General features: G+C 53.3%; 7 protein-coding genes across 7 annotated transcripts; 4 read left to right on the plus strand and 3 right to left on the minus strand.

The window, feature by feature from the left end:
- Positions 1–300: 300 nt before the first annotated feature.
- Positions 301–4,592, minus strand: CTAM01_03106 (inner centromere protein; the record flags this gene model as incomplete). The annotated part of the gene is made up of 2 exons (XM_060519143.1): positions 301–4,363; positions 4,417–4,592. The coding sequence occupies 2 exons, from the start codon at positions 4,590–4,592 to the stop codon at positions 301–303; spliced, it is 4,239 nt and encodes a 1,412-aa protein (XP_060386142.1).
- Positions 4,593–5,117: 525 nt separating this feature from the next.
- Positions 5,118–9,189, plus strand: CTAM01_03107 (RecF/RecN/SMC N terminal domain-containing protein; the record flags this gene model as incomplete). Its single annotated transcript, XM_060519144.1, has 6 exons — positions 5,118–5,144; positions 5,195–5,235; positions 5,289–5,409; positions 5,475–8,560; positions 8,625–8,885; positions 9,156–9,189. The coding sequence occupies 6 exons, from the start codon at positions 5,118–5,120 to the stop codon at positions 9,187–9,189; spliced, it is 3,570 nt and encodes a 1,189-aa protein (XP_060386143.1).
- A 243-nt stretch (positions 9,190–9,432) lies between these two features.
- On the minus strand, positions 9,433–11,167 carry CTAM01_03108 (MOSC domain-containing protein; the record flags this gene model as incomplete). Its single annotated transcript, XM_060519145.1, has 4 exons — positions 9,433–9,670; positions 9,755–9,866; positions 9,987–10,098; positions 10,241–11,167. The coding sequence occupies 4 exons, from the start codon at positions 11,165–11,167 to the stop codon at positions 9,433–9,435; spliced, it is 1,389 nt and encodes a 462-aa protein (XP_060386144.1).
- Positions 11,168–12,361: 1,194 nt separating this feature from the next.
- Positions 12,362–12,778, minus strand: CTAM01_03109 (uncharacterized protein; the record flags this gene model as incomplete). Its single annotated transcript, XM_060519146.1, has 1 exon — positions 12,362–12,778. The coding sequence occupies one exon, from the start codon at positions 12,776–12,778 to the stop codon at positions 12,362–12,364; it is 417 nt and encodes a 138-aa protein (XP_060386145.1).
- Positions 12,779–15,020: 2,242 nt separating this feature from the next.
- Positions 15,021–15,806, plus strand: CTAM01_03110 (uncharacterized protein; the record flags this gene model as incomplete). Its single annotated transcript, XM_060519147.1, has 2 exons — positions 15,021–15,193; positions 15,671–15,806. 2 exons carry the CDS (start codon positions 15,021–15,023, stop codon positions 15,804–15,806), a joined length of 309 nt encoding a protein of 102 aa, XP_060386146.1.
- A 4,213-nt stretch (positions 15,807–20,019) lies between these two features.
- Positions 20,020–20,622, plus strand: CTAM01_03111 (uncharacterized protein; the record flags this gene model as incomplete). Its single annotated transcript, XM_060519148.1, has 2 exons — positions 20,020–20,051; positions 20,430–20,622. 2 exons carry the CDS (start codon positions 20,020–20,022, stop codon positions 20,620–20,622), a joined length of 225 nt encoding a protein of 74 aa, XP_060386147.1.
- A 795-nt stretch (positions 20,623–21,417) lies between these two features.
- On the plus strand, positions 21,418–22,062 carry CTAM01_03112 (uncharacterized protein; the record flags this gene model as incomplete). The annotated part of the gene is made up of 1 exon (XM_060519149.1): positions 21,418–22,062. A coding segment is annotated over one exon (645 nt), but the record flags the coding sequence as incomplete, so codon positions are not given.
- Between the last annotated feature and the right edge of the window lie 856 nt (positions 22,063–22,918).

Consider the following 22,918-nt stretch of genomic DNA (forward strand, 5'->3'; position numbering starts at 1 on the left):
GGTGCATGTCCGACTCGCAGCTAACATACCACGAGGCTCATCATAGCTTCAAAAGTAACGCGGACTTGCCATTTTACTCGATATTAACACGGTCATAATTGCATGCCTTATGCTGCTCAACGCCCGCAATAAAAGGTTTCTTGCTTCCTTGCAAGAATAAAAGAATACGCCAGGCTTTACTCAGCCATCTGAGCAGCCGTATGATCTGCTTGCATATGTCCCATCGTGAGTTCGTTCGCATGTGTAAACCACACAGCTGTCACCCAACCACCAAAACCAACGCCAAGTCTGCGGCGACTCTCACATCAAGTCCTTGCTCATCTCGTAGGACCAACCACCCTCTCTGCGAAGCTTGTCGCGAGCTGCAAGATCCTTCCTAATCTCGTCTTCTGTCAAGCGATCCGATCCACTCCAGTTGGCGCTTGATGTGCGCGCGCGGAACTTGTGCCATCTCTCCTTGTTGTTAAACACTTCCTCCATGTTGAGGGCGCGGGGAGGCCCAAAGATACCCTCAGGATTCATGGTTTCCTGTTTCATGAGGGCGCGTCTCAAATCAGGCGAATCAGCCCAAGGGGCAACCCCAAAGTGGGAGTCGTCATCATCCTCGTCCTCATCTGTATCGATTTCAGGCAGCTCAATCTTTTCGCCGTCTTGGAATCGAGGAGACGATCTCGTAGCCTTGGCGGTAGACTTTGTGCTTGCAGCACCCATAGGTCGCGCCGGTGTCTTGTGAGCCGGGCCGGCAGGGTTTGGATTAGGCGCGAATGGAATGTGTCCCTGAGCAAACTGATTCATATCCACTTGTTTTGTGGACTTGATTGTGCTGTGGTGCTGGGCGGTGACGGTAGACTTGAACAAATCTCTGGAGGCACTCGGCGGTGCGTTGGTGTAGCCGTACGTCGACTTCGTGGGCATGTCCTGATGATCCACGTCAGCAAAGCTCCCGTCGTGCGCACTGAGTAATGAGTTACTAACCTTCTTGAAACCCACTGACGGAGGGCGAACAGGGGGGCCCTTGATGTTGGGTGGTTGGATGTCCATGTCAAGCTCATCAGCAAAGTCATCACTAGTGCGACGACGCTTGGCTTCCTGGGTCTTGTAAGACTGCCCGTTACGTGCGGGAGGGTTGCGAGAGCCATTGTCCTCTCTGCTGTCTTGCGGCAGGGGGCGCTTTGAGCCTGGCTTCGAAGCGTTAGAAAGAACAGCATTGACTGGTCGATCCTCTTGAGACCGATGGGCCATGGAGTTCATTCGGGACGGAGGCCGGGGAGGTTGGCCATCGGAGCGTTGACTGGCAGTGTAGTCGGGAGGGCCATTGGGCTGAGAGCGCACAGCAGGTGGTGGTGCTCGCGTCTGCTTGGCACGCTCAATTGCTGCCTGTCTCTGTGCACTCTTCTTCGCCTCGGCTTGCTCCTTCTCCCTCTCCCTCTGTCTCTCCGCCTCTTGTCGCCTTTGCAGTTCCTGCTTGCGCTCTTCCTCTTGAATCGCAGCGCGTTTCCGTTCGAGTTCGAGCTTCGCATCTCTCTTCCTTTGAGCCTCCCGCTCTTCTTGTTCCTTTCGCTTGGCGGCAAGCTCGAGTGCTTTCGGTCGGCCATTGGACGAGACAGAGCTCTTCATGCTCGCCAGAGATTGCTTGCTATGTGAGCCTGGCTGGCTTGATTTGGACTTGACCGACGAGCCTAGTGTCTCTTGCAGACCCGATGATAATGTGCTGTTGGAGGGGTGGAACTGCGAGTGTTGCGAGCCGGTGTTAACGCGAATGACGGTAGGCGCTTGCTTGATCTTGCTGGGTGCTTCCTTGGTTGGCTTCATTGGACGTCTGAGTTCCCGCTGCCTGGCCGTCTGGCTAGGGCCAACAGAGCGAGGAGCGGATGGCGGGGGCCTGGGGGTTGGCGCTTCAGCCATCTCGACATCGGGCTTTTCTGATTGTGAGGCCTGGGCAGCAGCCTCGGCCTCAGCCTGAGCCTTGGCCTTGCGGGGGCTAGTCCTTGTGGGCTTGGGTGCTTCCTTAGGCGCCGGCGTTCGAGCAGGTCGTTCAACCTCCCTGACTTGCTCTTGTTCAGGTTCCTTCTCCTTTTGAGCAGCAATCTTCTTCTCCATTGCGGCAATCTTTTCTTGTTCTTTGCTGAAAGTCCGGGCCTTTTCCCGCTCATCTGCACGAGCCTTGTCCAGCTTGCTCATCTGATCAGCCATCAGCTTGGCCTCTTTCTCTTTACGCTTGTCTTCCTTCTCCTTCTCAACGGAAGCCCGCGTTCTGCGCGCAACGGGCTTCTCGGGGCTCCCTATGCTGGAAAGTGTCTGAGCATCGGTTGCAATTCGCTTGGAAAGGTCAGGATATAATGGCTCTGCGGCGATTGATTGGGGCACAATTGAGTCTGTAGAGGGACCGGGGTTGATGCCAAAGCGAGCGGTGGAAGGTGACATTAGCGAAGATTTGCCTTCAGCGCTGATGGCCGCACTGCTCGCAAGAAGACCTTTGGAACTCTTCAGAATGGAAGACAGCTTGTTCTTGACCTGTTTCAATGGACTGTCCCGGAAGCTTCGTGTAGGCGATTGAGGAGTCTCGGGGCGTCCATCCTCCGGCACGGCTGACAGAGGGTTGGACACTGAAACATGCTTCTTGGCTGGAGACAGGTCTTCAACCATCTTGTCCTTGGAAAGATCAGGCAAGACAGAAACAGAAGCAGATTTGCCATGTCCAAACACACTGGTAGTACGCTCGGGGATGACAGGTGCCCGCTTGGGGGAGCCTGAGCGACCAGGAGATTGCCGCTGCTTAGGCAAAGCAAATTCAGGGCCGCTGACGGTGTCTGCCCTGTCGATGCCTTCCATGACGTCCGCAGTGTGGCTCTTAGGCAAATGCGGTCGTGGACTGGCCAGGGGCGTATCTTTCGCAGGCACAGGAGGTGCAATCCAGTCATCCTCTTCGCCCGCTTCCACTTCGTCTTCTTCATCATCGTCCTCCGGGAACGCTCCAGGAGTCGGTGGTGCAGCAGATCTCTTCGCGGGTGTTGCTGCCTTGGCATCTGCAACTGATTGGGTCACAGTCGTTTGCGCAAGCTGTTGCGCAACCGCTGAGCTCGGGATCGACTTTGAAGGTCGGCTTGCGTTCGGTTGAGATTTACCGAGCAAGTTGATTTGGTCTTGTAGTCGTTGAGTGTATGTCTTGTTGTGGTTGGAGGCGTAGTTGTCGACCTCCTTTGTGTCTTCGGCTGAGCCATCGATGCTCATTCCGTCATCGTTGCCTTCCTCGTCGTCTGATTCCCCAAGTAGTTCCATGTTGTTTCCCAAGCTCTTTCCTCCCGTTTGCCGACCGTAGTAACTCTGACGGTTCATATCCAAGTGGCTGGTCCTAGAGACACGAGCCCCGATACTCTTATTCTTAAGAGGCTCTCTAGCAGGAAGTGAAGCAAAGTTGAGGCTGCTCTTTCTGACTGGGCGGATCGGGCTCGACTCGTCATCGGACGGTGATCGTGTATCATCGTCCATGTGGACGTCCACATCATCCTGTGATTCAGCAGCAGGCGAAGGCTCGGGCATGGGAGATGGTGCAGCTCCAAGCACAGGTGAGGATGGCGGTGAAGACTGCTTCGCTGGGGAGCGCTTCTTTGGTGAGGCCTTGATAGGCGACACGCTTTTTTTTGCGGAGCGAGGCTTGGGTGATACGATAGGAGGCGAGGGCGTTCTGGCTTCCTTGGCCGGGCTTGGGGCAGCTGAGGTCTTGGACGATGCTGGGGATGGAGCTTCCTCGATGAGATCGCGTATAACCCGCGTTGTCTGCTCCTCCTTGGCCGTTTGAAAAGTAACTTCAGGAGAGCGCATAGTGCGTGTTTCGGTAGGGCTTTGAGGCGCGCTCTGCTCGATGGCCTCGAAGGCGACATGGCCGGTTCGTCCAGCAGTCTTTGGGGGGCTCGATCGTGGCTCGCCAATCTGTGTCTCCTCTTCAATCAGATCGACATCCATGTCGTCGTCGTCTTCCTCTTCGTTGTCCATGTTGTCGACATCCTGGCTGCCATAGTATCCGGAATCGGCTAGTGCAACGGGCTGTTTCGAAACCGGCCTAGGGGAGGGGGCAGCCTTGAGGGGCGAAATATTCCTGTTGATCAAAGGTGATGATGTTGATGGCGCAGGGTGGGCAGTGGGAGTAGCGCGAGGAAGATGTTGTGTGAAAGTGTTTGGGGCGCCGTTGGGAGTGGAAGAGAACACATCTGATAGTGGCTGCACCTTGTTAGCGGACGTTGATATTTGCGCGCGTGAGAGGAGTAAACTCACGATACGAGGCTCGCCATTGTCGACCTTACGCGCCGTGTGGGGCGTTTTGCTTCGAAGCTTTCCAGGTGTCTTGAAGATCTCGGCGACATTGCTGTCAAGGTAGTTAGCAATCGTTACAGAGCAACTAGCTAGGGGTCACCATACATCTCGTTCTCGTTGAAGACCCCAGCCATATGCTCATTAAGCCAGTCAAACTCGTTTCTCGCGGCAAAAGAGAACTCCTCGGCCTCAGCCTGAACGATGCTAAGGGCTGTAGTTCGTTCTTCGTTAATCCATGACGCGGAGCCAATAGGCACACGCGTTCCTCGCATCGTCGCCATTGTGAGGGGTAGATCGCGACGCGCAAGAGTGTCGCTGTGAAAGAGAAGAGAAATGCTAGCTGGTCATCGAGTTCGGAATGTGGTAGCTGGGTGTAGTAAGGTAGTTGCTGGAAAAGAAGGGGCAGAGGAAAGCAAAAAGTGGAAAGCACACAAAAGTTGTATGGATGTGTGGTGGTGTTGATGGACCTGGATTTGAATTGCATTGCGAACCGAATGTTTTGGTCGAGTCCGAATTCGGCTTAGCGCGGCTGAAGCTCGTGGGGCTGCCTGAGCCGGGGCAATCACAGATTGACAGTCGCGCTTGCGGCTTGCGGGAGACTCGCGGTGCCCTGTGTGACTGCCCGCCCCATATGTGTGCTGTCCCCGATAAGGGCCTTATCGGGCGGGAGTGCGGGAGGGTCCAAACCTTCCGTCCATGGGAAGGGGGGGTGAAGTGGAAACGCGACCGATCGAAAGTAAACAATAAGACCTTGACTCTGACAACACTCCTCAGCAACACCATCGTCAACAACTAACTACGGCAGCATGAGGGTCATAGAGGTCATCATAGACGTATGCGATCACATTCCGTCTCTTATCTTTTCGATGCTAACAGTATTCAGGGCTTCAAGTCGTATGCCGTGCGAACGGTGATTTCGGGATGGTAAACAAACCCCTTGCCTTGGCTGTGAGGGGACGAAAGCTCACACAACACAGGGACGAAAGTTTCAACTCGATCACTGGTCTCAACGGATCCGGAAAGTCCAACATCTTGGACGCCATCTGCTTCGTTTTGGGAATTACCAACATGACAACAGTCCGAGCGCAAAATCTCCAGGTGCGTAGCCATCCATTGCGGTGCATTCTGCTGGTGACAGGTGAAGCTGATGCTATTCGCAACAGGATCTTATCTACAAGCGCGGTCAAGCCGGTGTGACGAAAGCGAGTGTTACAATTGTTTTCGACAATAGAGACAAGAAGAAGTCGCCGATCGGCTTCGAGGAGTACTCAACCATCAGTGTAACTCGACAAATCGTCCTTGGCGGCACATCCAAATACCTCATCAATGGACACCGAGCCCAACAACAGACTGTACAAAACCTTTTCCAGTCTGTCCAGCTAAACATCAACAACCCAAATTTCCTCATTATGCAGGGCCGAATCACAAAGGTTCTCAACATGAAGCCGGTCGAAATTCTGGCCATGATTGAAGAAGCTGCGGGAACCAGAATGTTTGAGGACAGGAGGGACAAGGCGCTTAAGACCATGGCAAAGAAAGAGATGAAACTGCAAGAAATCACCGAGCTGCTACGAGACGAGATCGAGCCGAAGCTCGAGAAGCTCAGGACGGAGAAGCGAGCCTTCCTGGACTTCCAACAAACCCAGAACGATCTCGAGCGTCTTACACGGGTGGTCGTGGCGCACGACTACGTAAGGTGCCAAGAAAAGCTTGAGCAATCCGCAGCAGACCTGGAGGGCAAGAAACAAAGACAAAAAGACCTCGAGGAGTCTGCGGCACGACTGAAGAGCGAAATCTCCCACCTTGAAGAGGATGTCAAACGAGTCCGAGCTCAGCGCGACAAGGAGTTGAAGAAAGGAGGAAAGGCGCAAGCCTTGGAGGATGCCGTCAAGAAGCACTCAAACGAGCTGGTCAGACTTGCCACGGTCATGGACTTGAAGAAGTCCAGCATGGCGGAAGAGAAAGAGAAGAAGACGGCTGTCGAGAAGAACGTCGCGGAGCTGGAGGCGACACTGCAAGAAAAGACTCAGGCCTTTGAGGAGATCAAAGCCCGATTCGACGCAGCCAAGGACGACCTGGAGAAGCAAAGCCAAGAAGCCGAATCCAAGGAGGAACTCTTGCAAACCTTGCAGACTGGTGTTGCATCCAAGGATGGTCAGGAAAGCGGTTACCAAGGCCAGCTGCAAGACGCAAGGAACCGCGCGACAGCATCGGTTACCGAACAGGAGCAAGCAAAGATGAAGATTGCTCATCTCGAAAAGCGTATCAAGGAGGAGGAGCCGCGAGCCAAGAAGGCGAAAGAGCAGAATGCCGACCTTCTCAGGGATCTCGAAGGCCTCAGGTCACAGGCGCAGAAGCTCGAGAAAGAGCTCGGACGACTAGGCTTTGAGCCCGGCCAGGAAGAGCAATTGTACCAGAAGCAGTCGTCCCTGCAGCAGCAGATCCGAGGTCTTCGACAGGAGGCCGACGGCCTGAAGCGCAAGGTCGCCAACATTGACTTCAACTATGCCGACCCGACACCCAACTTCGATAGATCAAAGGTCAAGGGCTTGGTTGCCCAGCTGTTTACACTCGACAAGCAAAACACACAAGCCGGTACTGCGCTCGAGATTTGCGCTGGTGGTCGCCTTTACAACGTCGTGGTTGACTCCGAAGTCACTGGCACTCAACTGCTTCAAGGAGGAAAGCTTCGCAAGCGTGTCACCATCATTCCTTTGAACAAGATTGCGGCCTTCAAAGCCTCGGCTCAGGCCATCGGGGCTGCCCAAAGAATTGCACCAGGCAAGGTTGACCTAGCCCTGTCACTCGTCGGCTACGACAATGAGGTCTCCGCCGCTATGGAGTATGTTTTCGGCAACACTCTCATCTGCGCAGATGCAGAGACGGCCAAGAGGGTCACCTTCGACCCCAACGTCAGAATGAGGTCCATCACCCTTGAGGGTGATTCTTATGACCCTTCAGGCACACTCTCGGGTGGTAGCTCCCCCAACTCCAGTGGTGTGCTCGTCACGCTGCAAAAGCTTAACGAGATCACACGCCAACTCAAGGAGACCGAGTCTTCGTTGCACCAGCTTCAGCTCACTATTGCGAGTGAGAAGTCAAAACTTGACCACGCTCGCAAGATCAAGCAGGAACTTGACCTGAAGAGCCACGAGATCAAGCTTGGTGAAGAGCAGATTAGCAGCAACTCTTCTTCTTCAATCATCCAAGAGGTGCAGAACATGAAGGAAACCATTGCCCAGCTCAAGAGCGACACTGCGGAGGCCAAAAAGAGGCATTTCGAAGCCACTGCTGACGTCAAGCGGATTGAGAAGGACATGAAGGACTTCGACAACAACAAGGATGCCAAGCTTGTTGAGCTCCAGAAATCATTGGACAAGCTGAGGGCCGACCTAACCAAGAACACTGCTTCCGTCAAGGTTCTACAGAAGGAAGTACAGGGCGCTCAGCTCGACTCAGAACAGGTCTCTGGCGATTTGTCCGCGGCCCGCGAACAGCAGCAAGAGGTTGAAGTAGCCATCAAGGCCCAGCAGCAGGACGTCGAGGATCTTGTCAAGCAGCAAAGCACCCTGCAAGAGACTCTTGACGGTGTCCAGGCCGAGCTTGACGATGAGCGGGCCAAGCTCCATGGATTCGATGACGAACTCCACGCCCTTGAAGATGCTACCCGATCCAAGAACGCCCGCATCGCCGAGGAGAGTCTCGAGATGCAGAAGCTTGGCCATCAGGTCGAAAGGTTCCACAAGGAGCAGCAATCGGCCGTGCAAACTGTTGCGCACATGGAGAAGGAGCACGACTGGATTGCCGACGAGAAGGAGAACTTTGGCCGTTCAGGAACGCCGTATGACTTCAAGGGTCAGAACATTGGCGAGTGCAAGTCGACGCTCCGTAACCTCACGGACCGCTTCCAGGGCATGAAGAAGAAGATCAACCCCAAGGTCATGAACATGATTGAGAGTGTCGAGAAGAAGGAGGTGTCACTCAAGCACATGATGAAGACTGTCATCCGCGACAAGCGCAAGATTGAGGAGACCATCATCAGCCTGGACGACTACAAAAAGAAGGCCCTGCAAGAGACATGGGAGAAGGTCAACGGCGACTTTGGTCAGATTTTTAACGAGCTCTTGCCCGGCAGTTTCGCCAAGTTGGACCCCCCTGAAGGCAAGATCATTAGCGATGGTCTCGAAGTCAAGGTATCCCTTGGCAAGGTGTGGAAGCAGAGCTTGACTGAGCTGTCTGGTGGTCAGAGGTAAGCACACACTCAATCTTTTCCACTAAGTTTCAATGAATTCAAACTAACGCTTGCAATTTAGATCTCTCATCGCCCTTTCACTCATCATGGCCCTGCTGCAGTTCAAACCTGCGCCCATGTACATTCTTGACGAGGTTGACGCCGCGCTGGATCTGTCCCACACGCAAAATATTGGTCGCCTGATCAAGACGCGTTTCAAGGGCTCGCAGTTCATCGTCGTCTCTCTCAAGGACGGCATGTTCCAGAACGCGAACCGCATCTTCCGGACTCGCTTCAGCGAAGGAACCAGTATGGTTCAAGCATTGACGCCTGCTGACATGAAGTAAACGTGTTTGTTCGCGTTTGCTCGTGAATGTTTCTAAAATGGTTTTCGGATCGCGACATGATGATGATGACGATGATGGGATTTTCTTCCTCTTTTCCATTTGCCATTGGGGCCTCTCTCCCGGTCTGAAGTAGAGGCGCAAGAGTACTCGATGGGGTTTCTGGGTCGGGCTGAAATTTCTTTTCGTTGGATACCACAGCGGAGCACGCTTTCTGTCGTTTTTCTGCACTGGGTTCGGACGGGCTTGTCTCTCTCACGCAAAACAAGCCGGAAATATGGGAGTAATTGGCATGATATCTAATGGAGGTTGCGAGTGCGAATATTAGGAAATCAAATTTGTTTTTTCCTGTTCTTAACCTACAACGTTCTCTCCTGCGTGTGATTGAAGTCTATGTCTATTATGCCATTTCACACACCGTAATCAAGCAAGACGAAAATCCAACCACTCTTCTCTCCTCAGCAGCACCAAATCGCCTCATCAGCCACTACCCAGATACTCTTTCTTCTCCTTCAGGATTAAGATCAAGATAAGTGGCCTGGATTTTCACTGCTTGATGTACACGTGGTCGCCGCGCTCAAGCACGGATACGTCCATGCCGACCTCGAGCCAGGCCTGCATGTACTCGACGCGGTCGGTGCCCTCGAAGAGCGGGCACATTTGCATGCCGAGGCACCCCATGCGCGGGGCGCCCTCGTCGACATCGCGGAGCTTGCGGAGGGACCGGTCCGGTTCGGCGCCGTGGCGGGCGCCGGTTACTGGGTCGACGTTTGGCATTTTGCAGCTTTGAGGGGGTGTTAGTCAAGGTGTTTTTTTGAGTGAGTGAGTGAGTGAGTGAGTGAGTGAGGAAAGGAGGAAGGGAGCTTACCGGACGGTACGGCACGAGACTTGGAATTTGGCCGGGACAGTGACCTTTGAGGTGCCCTGGGTGAAGTTGACCCATTTCCATGATTCCTCATCGTAGGCTGGCGCATCAGAGACTATGTTGTCACAGGATTTCGTCAGTAAAGCTCTTGAGCCTTAAAAGTTTGCCCGCTATCGAGCCTCTAGAGAGTCTCGAGGGAAGGAGATCGTCTCATGCTATATTAAATCGAACTTACCAATGATGTTGGACCGGAACCTCCTGACATCGAGATGCTTGAGTTCGTCGTCCTTGGGCACCTTGGCGTCAAAGTCCTGGAGACTGCTGATGTTCATGATATGCAGGGGATACTTTTTTCAAATGATTCGTTAGCTTCAAGTCTCCTTCTCTCACTTCCCACACATCCATTTCTTATCCCTCTCAACGAAGAGAAACCCGAAAAAGGGGTAAGGGGACCCAAAACCGAGAACCAAAGGAGGAACAAAAACTCACAGCATCCTGGAATCCAACAATAGGTTGATACCCAGCCTCCTCCTTCCTCGGCGCACACCGATACACCTCCCTCAACTGCCCCGGATCAACCCGGAACAGCGCCAGCTTGTTGCTCACCCCCAAATACCGACACAGCTCCCCCGGCAACTCCTTCTCCATATTCAGAGCCGGCACGACCTCCTTCCACACCTTGACGTCCTCGCGCGTGTAACCGCGCTCCGCAATCTCCGCGTCCGTCGGAAACTCGACCGGCAACAACACCTCCATCTCCGGCTGGCCCCTCCACCCGTCCCGGATCTTGGACGCCACCCACGACATGGTGCCCCGGAACCCCGGTTCCCGCCAGGGGAACCGCATCACGATCCACGCGTCGGAGGACTTTTCCATGAAGACTGTGGACTTGGTCGCGTCGGGCACGTAGACGTCTACCTTGATGGTCGCGAGGAGCGGGAACTGGCGCTGCGTGACGAATTCCCAGGTGTGTTCGTCCTTCGCCTCGGCCGAGTCGTCCACGGCGGCCGGGAAGCGGGACTTGAGCTGCGCGAAAGTGTACAGCCTGTCGAATTCCAGGCCCGTCGGGAGGAGCTTGCTCCGGGTCACTTCGATTCCGCGGCATGATTTGATGGGGTAGACGCAGAGCGCCTTGACCCGGGCGACGGGCCCGGTGCCGGTGCCAGTGCCGGCATTGGAAGTGCTGCCGGCGTCGGCCTTGACGGAGTACTGGTCCCGGAGGTTGCTCTTTGGCGGCGAGACGCCAATCTTGGTGTGGGTTGAGCGTAGGGCGTCGCTGGTGGTGGCCGGGATGGGGGGGAAGATGTAGAGGACCGGGACGAGGAAGCAGAGGAACGTGGCGAAGGGGAGGAGGTAGAAGCCGATGCCCAGGTGGTGTGGCTCACCCAGAGCGGATGCCGAGATATTTGGGTCCATTATGATTATGCTTCTTTCTCTCTCTCTGTTATTGCCGTTGATCCTGTTGTTGCTTGTATTCTCAATGTTTTGTTTGTTGTGTGCTTTCTGTGTACAACAGTATCTGGTTCTCCCTGCGATCACTCACTCACTCACTCCCTTGCTTGTAAGACGGATACGGGTGGGTTGTGATGAGAATCGGACGTGTGGTTGGAAGCTCCACCACCAATTTCACACACGTAATGTTTTATTTCGTCGACGATGTAATCGAGGGCTTCCAGTTCATGGTACGATATGAGCTTCACATCATCTCACCCTTTTAGAACCACGCTTCCTATTGACAGCGCGGCTGAAACCTTCCATTCATCCCTTTTGGCAGGGTCCAAGACCCCTACGGCCCGGGCGCGTGCTTGATGCTGGCCTCACGTGCAGAATCAAGTGACCAGTTTCTTCCAAGAGACAGTTTCCCCTGCTTAGTCACTCAACCCTCCCCCAAGGGAAGCTGGTCTGTGCTTGAAACGAAACTTGGTCCAAGGAAACTCGGTCCCGAGTCCCCCGCGCCTGATTTCAGAACCGCCGCACGTATAGGCGGTGGGCAACGGTATCTGCAGTTCCGTCACTGGTGTCTGTATGTAGCTCCCTAGGAGCACCCACGGCCACCTCGAGACGTATAATCGTCAATTCGAAACAAAAGCAGGGGAATTGTTGCGATCTTCGTTGCGAAAAGCGGGATGATGCCATCAGCACGGGGGACTGCAGATGCCACGTACTGGCGACCCCTACACCCCTATCAGCCACAGCAGATGGATGACGCCAACATCCCCATCACCCTCCCACGCCTCCTTGTCGATTCTTACGTCCGTATGCGTAATAACTTTAGAGGTGCTGTGACACATCTCTAGCGGCAATTAGTCTCGGCGCCTTTTGAATTTTTATTTTCCTTCAGTTGGCTTCTGTCTTGTGCGACGAATTAATTTCATGACTCCCGGACGCTTCAGCATTGGGATTTGATGTCGAACGGGGAAGGGCGCATGAGATCGTCCGCCAGCCTCCAGGTCTAGAAGAACCATTACCTATGTACCTCAACAAGTCGATCTGGAGGTGTAAACCCCGTCCCTTCCTTCAGGGCGAATTGTTAAGGACCCGACGAGGTTCTTCCGACAACCTCTGAGCATCATAGCATTCGCAAGGTACCGACAGCTTTAGCCGCCGCTTCTAACTCGGTCGTCGTGTTACCGACGTAGCAGGAGTGACTGTAACGCTAAGTTCGTATATCACCAAGGAAGAACGCCTCCGACCGCGAGTGGCTTTGCGCCCGTTGTAATCTGATGGCAACAGATGAGGTTGGGCTGTTGTTGAGTGTGAGTGAATGCCACTCGGTCTGATCGCAATGTCACAATGGGCTGGCGAACATAGTCCGTTCCTGGCGTAGCATCCATTGGGCGTCTCCTGCATAATCCCCGAGAGGAAATCCCAAACTGGTAGCATTGCAACAGGAGAGGAAGGTAAGGTGATGTCGTTGATGCCCATTGCGATTGGATGTTCAAATCCAGAGTAGTATCCCCTCGTCGGATCGGAAAATTCGAAGGCGGGCTGTCCCTGAGACTGCGCGAAAGAACTTTGAGGCTGCATGGATCCAGTTCCATGGGATCTACAAATACGGTCTGGTATGGTCTGATCACTGTTGGTCCAGCTCTTCAATCTGCCGACTGGTAGATGCGCGCAGGTCTGCTGTGATAAATGCGAGTACATGTGAACTATCCCTTGAAAAAACTCTGGAAGTCCTACTGTTACTCGCCATGTTAAGCTCCAGTACCAGAGGCGGAGGAGTAACAAGACGAAGCCAATGTCACCATGTGTATGGCTGTGTAATAGATCGATCACGAATGCCTTTCCAATAGGAAGAATGGTAATGGTTGCACCGATACTATGCGACCAGGGAAGCTTTGAGATATCGGCAGATCATTTGCATCGTTCCTGCGCCTCTGACCCGTCTGGGACGCGCGTTATAGGTAGGTAGTAGCCTTTGAGGAATTCGGCCCGGACGAAGAAGAGCCGCACGTCCATCTAAAGTGTGAGGTACCGTATGGAAGAGGCCATTGCGATGCTCAATGCCGAAAGTAATTCGTCCATCGCGTCGGAGATTGACAAAGAAAGGCGCATGTATCGATATACCCTACACCGGATGGTACTTTGCCGCGGATTTCGAAGAGAAGATCAGGATGCTACTCTGATACTGTGACTGTGGCTTTGAGGTCTGAACACATAGACCCTGACTGGGGATGGGAAAGAGAAGGCATCCCACAACCCGGCTTAGATCGCACGGCTGAACGAAGACGACATCCCGGAGCGGTCGGTCCACTCAGCGCCATCCGGGGTAAGAACTTGATATCAAAGCGCACGATGAGTATGGTCGCAGATGATGGACAACCTCACCAGGTTTTCACCAAGCAGCACGAGCTGGGGTGTACAAGCTACAGACCGCATATTCCTTCAGGTCAGCATCTCCATCTTGTAGAAAGGTACACAGCTGGTTGAGTAGGAGTAGATACGGAGCATCTTAAAGAGACCATCACCAAAGTCTCCTGAACATGGAACAAGAATTAGAAATTACTAGAGGCCTTTGCGCCCGTAGTAAGACATGGCTGACCCCATAGCAACTGGGTATGATGATGACCAATGAACCGTGATTGCAAAAGGCGAGGAATGACGGCGATGGTCATCACAGTGGGTTGGCTGTGGCTCCTAGGGAGTCGAGGCTAGGACCTTCTCTCCAAGACTGACGTATGCCTGGCCCCTGTGTTTTGATGCCTCTCTTAAGATGCGGTTTTTCCCCCTCCCTTTTCCCATCTCCCGGGTAATTACGCAGTGATGGTCCTCTGTTGATATGCCGTCCTTGATGTCTTTGATGACTTTTGTTCCCTGTTCATAGGTAGTCGTGTATGTTGATGTCAACATGGGGCTGTAGTAGAGCCATGTTGTTGGCTAGTCCGGTTGATTCAACCTGAAAACGCCTTCCTCATTGTGTCAGCCATCCGCTTGATCTTTTAGATAAGTTAGCTATCGGAGCATATGCCAACATGGGTTTGGTGAACATACCTACAGTCGATTTGACCAGCCACAACGGCAGGGCCTCTTTGCTGATCTCACTTGACGGCACTTGCGATTGCTTCGAAGCCAATGCTGGCCGCTTCTGCCCCACTGTGAAAGGATGGGAAAGCGGACGAAGTACAGAACGATGTGAAGCCTTGGGTTCATCTGAGGACGAGGCCCCCATGCCCCCCGTCTTTGCGATCCTTCTAGGCCCTGGCTAGGCAAATTTTGGTAAGACGCCAAGCATCGTTGGCCTTTTTGTTTTCGCGCTAGACTTTTGGACGAAAGACGTTCGTGGTATGGCGAGTGGCTGCATATATGTTAACCAAATGCGGGTTCGCGTTCTTTGTTCAGGCATGTACCTCTCTCTCGAGAGAGAGGTACAATCATGTTGCGTTCTTTTGTGAAGACTGATTGACTCTGCCAGTCTATGGATGGTTGTGCCCAGATTTGGCAGAATACCGGAAGAGCTATAGCGTGCTTCGAGGCTGGCAGCAATTGAGCATTTTCTACCGCTTGTCGCCCTTAACGCAAAGGTCATACCTAACATTTGGGATTCTTCTCCGGGTCCGCGGGAGTCGAAGTCAGGTTTCTCTTGATTTGTTGTAATACCGAGCAGCTTCCCGCCTTCGGGGGTTGCTAGGATATGAGCAAGGGAGCCATTATCACTTTCGTTCGGCGTCGTGCTCGTTTGATCACTGCGTGTAAAGCTAAAGGCTATATCAAGCCATCTTATTACTTGTGATTTGCAAACCGTATCCGCCATGTCGCGCTGCCAAACATGACTGTCTTCTGGTACTACCAGCCTTTCGCAGGCAGTTCATCCGATGGCGTCAACCTCGAAAGGGCAAGACGTTTTGGTGACACTATCGAGCAAAATAAGCCAACGGCCGTTACCGTTGACTATCTGCAGCGATCAAGATTCCGCGCGCCACAGATGGTTCAACGGCTGTTGTAACGTTTGCAAACTTTTCATCCTCGAGTTCTGCAACTCGCGAGTGCCGTTCGGCAACGATTTCGTTCCCAATTGAGAACCGTATGCCATATTTGCTTGTCCAAGCAGTCCCTCCATTTCGGGGTGGGTTAGTTGTCAAATCCGTGCCGTAACTTTGCAAGGAGTCTCTATCGACCAGGCCACGCTAGATTAGGCCACTGTCAGGATTTGAATAGGGAGCCTGGGGCCGTAGCTGCAGGACTGTGGGAACTATTGAGCATGATGCTTGTGCTTCTGTGAGGGGTCCTATCTGGGCGTATTCCCCTTTTCTATGGGTAGATGCATCCCGTCCCTGTTATGGAGTGTTGATCCACAGACGAGAAGGCCACATAGTTGACGGCTAACATGTGATTTGCTGGAGTATCCGTATACGAACGGCGCTTCTCTTGGTCATCTCTCAATGAAAATATTGACTGCTCTGTGCTGGGGGTATGTAGTGGGAAAAAACTCTTGGCCGTCGTTGAACCCGGTGGTCAGCATCGAGGTTCCGAGGCGGCCGACATATTGAGAAGCAAATCTGCAGTCGGTACCCGTATCAAAACCCATGATCCCAACAAGGACCCAGAACTATGACCGCCTCCTTGGTGGGGTATTGCAAAAAGCAATGAAGGAAGACTTGCGAGAGGCTTCAGGGCTCAGGCCTGTCGTAGGCCCCCTTGTCTCGGGGCGTGCCTTGCCACGGGAAATCTGCAACCCTGCACCGGCAGCGGATGACCTGGGTCACCAAGAACGGTGGGAGAAAGTGAGGTGCGTCTGTTGCTTGGGACTATACCAGACGACTAACACCCTCGACGGTGGAACAAAGTAGGACATAGAGCGCTGCAAATAAAATTGCGAGACGATGGCGGTTTTGTGGCGAGTCCTGCAAATGAGACCATGCATTATCTTTTCCGGATAAAGCGTCTTCTCCGTCATATATGACGGGTTTGAAGACTCGTCCCGGTGGGCCAGATCCTGCTATAGGGTGCTACTTTTGATATTGAAGCAAACAGCATGGATGGTATGAAGTCGCAGCTTCGAGCAGCTGATTGCGTCGTGACTCGGGTTCTCCCGAGCCATAGTAGACTGTGGTGCGGTGCGGTACGACACGGATAGGACGGTTGGATTAAGACGCAACAAGCCCAGAAGCGCTGCAAACTTTCGACCAGGCCAGGCTGACATGCTGGAAAAAAAAGTTGAGGGGTATTTTCTGTTCTAGAAGCCGGGCCCCCGGTGATGGGCGTGACAGAACCAAACCACGCAAGAAACAGGGACAGAATTGGGTTCCATTGTGCGGCAAACACGGAGCAGATGAGACGTTGCAGTCCATCTGGATGATCGATTTGTTAACGCGCTGTCGACTGGGAGAGTGTAGGGCGAAGCAAAGTCTAAAGCTTCAGCTCAGCTAGTCTTTTTGGTGCAATGTAGAGCCAAGATGCTCAGAGATGCATTTGGAGCATGCCGTTTTTGGCGACGGACGCACAGGGCGCTTATTCTTTGATGTGACTTGTGAGGGCGGATGTGAGGTGTGTTTAAACTGTGGCGGCGTGCAATAAGGCTGATTATCCGGTAGGTATTACTTGACAGCTGCAAGCAGCAAAACATGGGAATGGAGTGGATGACTGAGATGGTCCAGGTCCAGCTGAGATGTCTCGGAAAGTGCCGCAATTCGCCTTTCGTTGACCAAGCTCACTGGCGCTGTCGCTCAGGAGCCGTGGTTTATTTTAAAAAATTGCTGCGTCGCGATGGAATTTTGCTTTGAATGTGCGAGAGAAGATGCAATGCGGTGCGATGCAGCGCAGTGCATGACATGACATGGCATTGCAGCAGCTGAATCTAAGTTACAGCACACTCCATATTGTTGTCCACAACCGTCCCAAGCTAAGAGGGCGAATGAGGCAAGTGTGGCCACATGAGATGCATCTCAGGCAAGTACCTATGCCCATGAGCCAGTTCCTAGGGGCGGAAAGACGCGGGAAGTGACTGGCCGGGGAAATGGAAGGAAGGACCTTAGATGGTAAGTACAGATACGGGTACGTATACCTTCTCAATCGGTATTACTACCTTAACCCAGCTTCACAGGTACGGATATATACGACTGAGCCAACTGCTGCCAAACCTCAGGTACTGCCTTTGCCAGTAGCAGCTGCAGTTTCCTTCCGACCGTGAAAAAGAAAAGAGACAAGTGTACAAATTCCAGGAAAACATGTCATGGAGGCAAAAAAAAAAAAAAAAAAAAAAAAAAGACCGGCAGGTGCACAATACTGCAGCGCACCTTCGATCGGTCTGGGCCGCTAAAAACCATTGGATCGGGTCATTGCACGTTAAATTCACAATACCGTAACGCCGCAATGAGGCATATCCCAGTTCAAACCGACATCTGACTGGCTGGGGGCGGCGTGAGGAGGGGGAGAGAGAGAGAGAGAGAGAGAGAGAGAGAGAGAGAGAGAGAGAGAGAGAGTGTGTGTGTGTGTGTGTGAGAAGATGGGCAATGGCAACCTACCTTAAGTCAGCTTGTGCCGTATGCCGTAGCACAGTGGGAAGAAGAGGAGGCAACTTGTTGGAGAAGTGAGAGAAAAGGATGTTGTTGGAGAAAGTAGACTGCGAGGAGCTGTGTGAGTGAAGTCACTGAAGTGGTGTGTGAGCGTGCAGCGTGAGATGTGAGGCAAGGCGCAATGATCAAGAGCCGGCACTTTCCCTACCATCCGGATCTTACCTGAGAATTTGAAAGCACGCGCTACATATTGCAGGTCCCTGTCCAGCCTCGGTCTTCCTTGCTCAAGCTCGGCCCCTAAAGCAGGTGCAATGCGGAGATGAAGCCACCGTGCAAGGTTGGACGCTGTAATTTTGAATTCTTCACTGAGGGACTTGCGGATATTGAAGCCGACTTTGGCATATGTTGGCAGCTTCATGACTTAGGGCACTGGAATCATGGAATAGGAAAACATGGTTATTACATGGTAGACCACTGATTATTGAGGTAAGGCAGTGTACCTTGCTCTGGAGTCTGCTTGGTGCTAACTGGGGTTCCGCCACCCATCGCTCTTTTATTTTTGCTTCTCATTTTGTGGGATTCCACTCCTGTATCAAGATATAATAGTACCTAGTGTAGACGACAGAATTGAATGATTCAGGAAGGTCCAAGGGAAAATCGAGGTTCGTAAGACCATGTATGCATAGACACAGTTCCTTGGCCATTAGATTATCCAATGATCGACTCGTTGCAAACTTTGACCGATATATATTTGGCCATAGGAACGAACTCTGGTTGGACGAATGCATCAAGTCTCCAGTGTATCGTCGGATCTTGCGTTGCCGCGCATTCCTTGAATCCATGAACATGACTGCATACCGAGTTGTCACTGACTCTTGAGTCTCAACCCCAACTCCTTTTGACCCTCCTCGTACGCCTGAAGTAGAGTGTCGAATGCAGATGGAAATGTGTTCAGGTCCAGGATATGAGCAGGGCTTTGCTCCCAAGGTACTCCATTCGGATAGACCACGGGGCCATGTCATGTTTCTCTCCGACTACCAAATTGGCAGAATTGAGGCAGGCACGGCAGGAAAGACGAGGGGAAGGGGGGGGGGGGGGGTTCGACGAGCCGTGGGCCGCCTGCTTTCTGCTTCGAAGTAAGTGAGTACGGAGTAAGGTAGGCGGTACCTACGGAGTATTCCATCATCCATACGGAGTACTGCATAGTAAGGTACTCCGTACCTAAGCAGGTTGAGTCTTGACAAAAGGCCCCCGGCGCCGACGGCACCATGGGACCGAATCGTGGGAACTTGGAAGGTGGACCCGGCCCGTCCAGTTTTTGACTCCTGCTGTTTCGAGACTTGATCATCCAAGAGGGCCTGCTTGGGGCCTGCTTTTCCTGCCCTCTTTTGCAGCACATTAATTACATAATACTCTTTTAAACTCACCATCCCCACTCGGGCTACTCTCCACTTTCTTTTTTTCCTTCCGTTCCGCGGATGCCTTGTTCGTCTGCCATCTCTTCTGCGTCAGGTCTTTCAAGTTCTATGCCATCGTGCCTGTGCTGCGATACAACACGACGAACACAATTCCCACGTGACTCCCACGCTTTTCGTTTTTTTCACTTCTCGATATGGCTGGTCAGGCCACGCGATATGCAAAGCCTGGTCTGAACCAACCTGGATCAAAGTAAACGGTGCCCAGGTTATCGTTGTCGCATCTCAATTTAAGCCCCCTGTAACCTCGAGCTACCTATCTGGACACAACTGGAATCTGGATGATTCAACAAGACATCTACATACGGAAATGGGTACGACGTACTGCACAATGCAATGCCTACGCCCGCTGGCCATGATCAATTCGATGAATCTAGCCATCAGTACAAAGCAATCCGGACACTTCTCCATCTCCTGAGTCCCCAGCTGCTCCTCTTCCAAATATCCTCCTTACCGCGCACGACAGCGTTTGCTGCATATCGACTAATGCAGGCTCGACCTCCCGCCTTGAACGAGCCCTGTCAGATCAACCTTTGGCACGCCCACTTGGCTGCCTTTTTAGCTGCGCAAAGTACGTATTACGGAGCAAGAAACCACCCTCGCCTTCTGCCGCTCATCCTGGCATGGGACGATGTTGCTCTGCTTGCATGTTGGGATTGTTGATCAGCGCCCGCTTTCGATCCACAGCCGACGCCTCCATTGGCCTCAACCACTGGCATGGCCCTCCCTGCCCCGACTGTCCTGGGACGGAAGCCAGTCTCGATCGTCGACTCCTACGAAGTTTCCCTATATCCGGACTGCGTACACAGACAGTACTGCTCTCCCGCTTTTGGTCGAGATGCGCCAGCGCCAGACGCCCCCGAGCAAGTGGTCCGTTGGTGTATTCACTGCAAGCAATTGATATTCTCGATCTTGCACATCAGCCGTCGTCCCTGGGATCTCCTCTGTTCATTCGACATAGCCGTCATATCGCGTACGGATACGCAATACCTACCCAAGGATTCTGGCATAGACTGAAGGAGGTTAGACAATTCAACGAGCTTCTCGGGACCACAGGGGGGGAGGGGGGACCGCCCAGGCACTGGGATTACATGAACCAACAGGGCGGAGAAACTTTCAATCAGGTACTCTTTTGCCAGGGCCAGTCCTCTCCCCTGGCATCTTGCTAGCTTTGTGGTGCTTCAGCTGCGACGTTTTCCTTTTCTCAACCGTCAGACGGCTCAATACTGAATCGAGTCGCTCCCTCAGCTGCATCTTATTGTCAACGCCTGCCCCCTACGATCCCGCCGACTCCCGTTCTCCAAATCCAGCTTCTCCACTCAAGTGCGACATGTCACTGAGCACAGGCACCGGCAGCTACACGACAGCAACAGACGACGGCGGCAACGGCACCGACCTGAACTCATTTCTCGTCCCATCCTCAGGACCGCCGCCTTTTTAAGCATGGGCGCTAGCGGCATCAGGTTCCCAAAGCCAAGAAAGCTAGATTATGCTGCCGCTACCTACTGCTCTCACATCTCTGTCTGCCCTTGCGCCCTCCGCCACACCACCCCGGCCGCACCTCCCGACCCCATGTCTGTGCTCCCGCTCCAACGACACCCCCTTCACCATTTCAATGACATCGAAACCTGGGACCCAAGACCTGGAAGTGGGTGTGGAGTGTGGGTGTGGCTAGGGTTGATGAGGGGTGCTGGTCTCTCTGTCTTGCTCCTCTTCCTGATGCCTCCACTAAGCCCATGGCTCGACGCCCCGACAGCCTGGGAACACGCAAAGCATCCATGAGTGCCTGGCCAGTCAGTCCCCTTCTTCTGGTATTCCCCCGTGCCTCTGGCCGTTCGTCCCGCTGCAAATTGGGCGTGTTCCACGGGTCCTTGGCTCCTTTCTGCAAAGTCTGCTAGCAACGATAGCTCGGACTCGGCGGGGAACATCTTGCTGCGGATACTGCTCATATGGTTCGAAATTCGAATACGATCATTCCAAGTAATACACCCATTGTGACGGGTAGCTGTCAACAGGTCCACGGGAGCTTCCCATCATCAATCTCCGCCGTCTTAGACAGGACCAGGCCCACATTGTCTAAGAGTGACCTTTTAACACGAGCTCATAGGCCTAGAGTTGTGACTGGACGCCAGGGCTTGGACAAGTTCCGCGCTAGAGTGGCACAGAAGAACGCGCCCACGGTTTTCTTAAACTGCCAGACGAGCGCTGGCGCCGCTCAACGCATCTGCGCTACACGGCAAATTTGCGCGGACAGGCTTTTAAGGAACGCGGTTTCAAAGGATGGGCCTGGCGGCCGTGTAGGTGCAACTTGGGTCGTACTAAGCAACTAGTGAGGACGCCGCCGTTCACTCATCCATGTCGATTCCAGGGCGAGTATGCCCAGCTGTCACGGCTCTTCTCTCGCGGGATCCGAGATCAGAACATCAGATCAACAACAGGAACCTCCACATCATTTTCAGCTAGACTGCTGTTGATCAAACTTCAACAACCAGATGTTGACAGGGCTTCAATTATCTGCTTTTCCCGCCCAACCCCAGCAAGCTCATTCCCAGCTTTGCCCCCACCACCGACCTGGGCGCTTGCTTTGGCCCGTTACATCACCTTAGACACAAGACCCTTGTCTCATCATTCTGCCAGGGCTTATCTGTGCCTCTTCTTCCGCCGGGTTCTGACGTTCAGTCCAGTTCCTGATCCAGAGTCCTTTGTACTTTGTACGCTTGTGAGGAGGAAACCCATCTCTTCAGGCGGAGGGGTGAGTCGAACCTGTCTGCCGGTACCGCTGGGTCGGACGATCTTTACTCTTCTCCCTATGCTAAGACTTTGGGCAGACGGCCAGACCAATTCGAGCACAGCCCGGACATTCACAGCCGTTTGGGCTTAGGACGACCAGCCGTTGCCACGTTCATCAGTAGACACGGGTGGTGACGGGACTCCATATCACGCCTTGGATCGGCCTCTTGCCAGCGTCTGCCACGCCTCAGCCGCCCCAGCACTCACGCGCCATCCCGGAACCTTAATCAATCTAGGGCCGTCTTTCCAAACCGCTTCTCCCGAGGCTAGGGAACCACCAGCAAGACACAGAGCTCGCAAGGGTGGCTGCGCCAAAAACCCCTTCACCCCGCGCCAGCTTCTTTCATCACTTTTCAGCACAACCGTTCTCTATCCCAGTCCATTCCTGAGTATCCTATTACTGTTGTGGACTGTCCAACCGTCTAGACATTTCACATTTTCGGCAAGTCACGTATCCTAGGCCACCTCAGAGCTGCCCATCTGGTCGACTCTCGCTCCCTACTTGGCGCCACCCACCCGTACACCATCACACACCAGCGGGCTTTTTGACTTTGAAATCTACATTCCACGCCTGTTCTGGCTGTAACGCAGCTACAATACCCACATGTTTGGGCAGTTTCGTCTCACTTTTGGCCTTACCGCTGGCTTCGAGTCTTCAGATCTGACGTACTCATCTGCTTGAATATCTTCGGCAACCCTTTCACTCGATCTAATCCCCTTGTCGGGCCCAAGTGAGTGGAACGAGGCACATCGATACCTTACTCACCAAGCCGTTGCCGTGTATTTCGTTATACAATACGGCGTATTCTTCGTACTCGTCGATATTCAGGACCAATCTTCATGCCAGTTGGCGCTTCATCAGGCCCTTGAGTTCCAACTAGGCTTAGGCCAAACACAACGGCCCTCCACATTCTCAACAGCTTCCAAGTGCTTTTGAGCTCTGCCGG

Source organism: Colletotrichum tamarilloi, assembly GCF_030869305.1.
Source record: "Colletotrichum tamarilloi strain Tom-12 chromosome Unknown Scaffold_7.1, whole genome shotgun sequence".
NCBI lineage: Eukaryota > Fungi > Ascomycota > Sordariomycetes > Glomerellales > Glomerellaceae > Colletotrichum > Colletotrichum tamarilloi.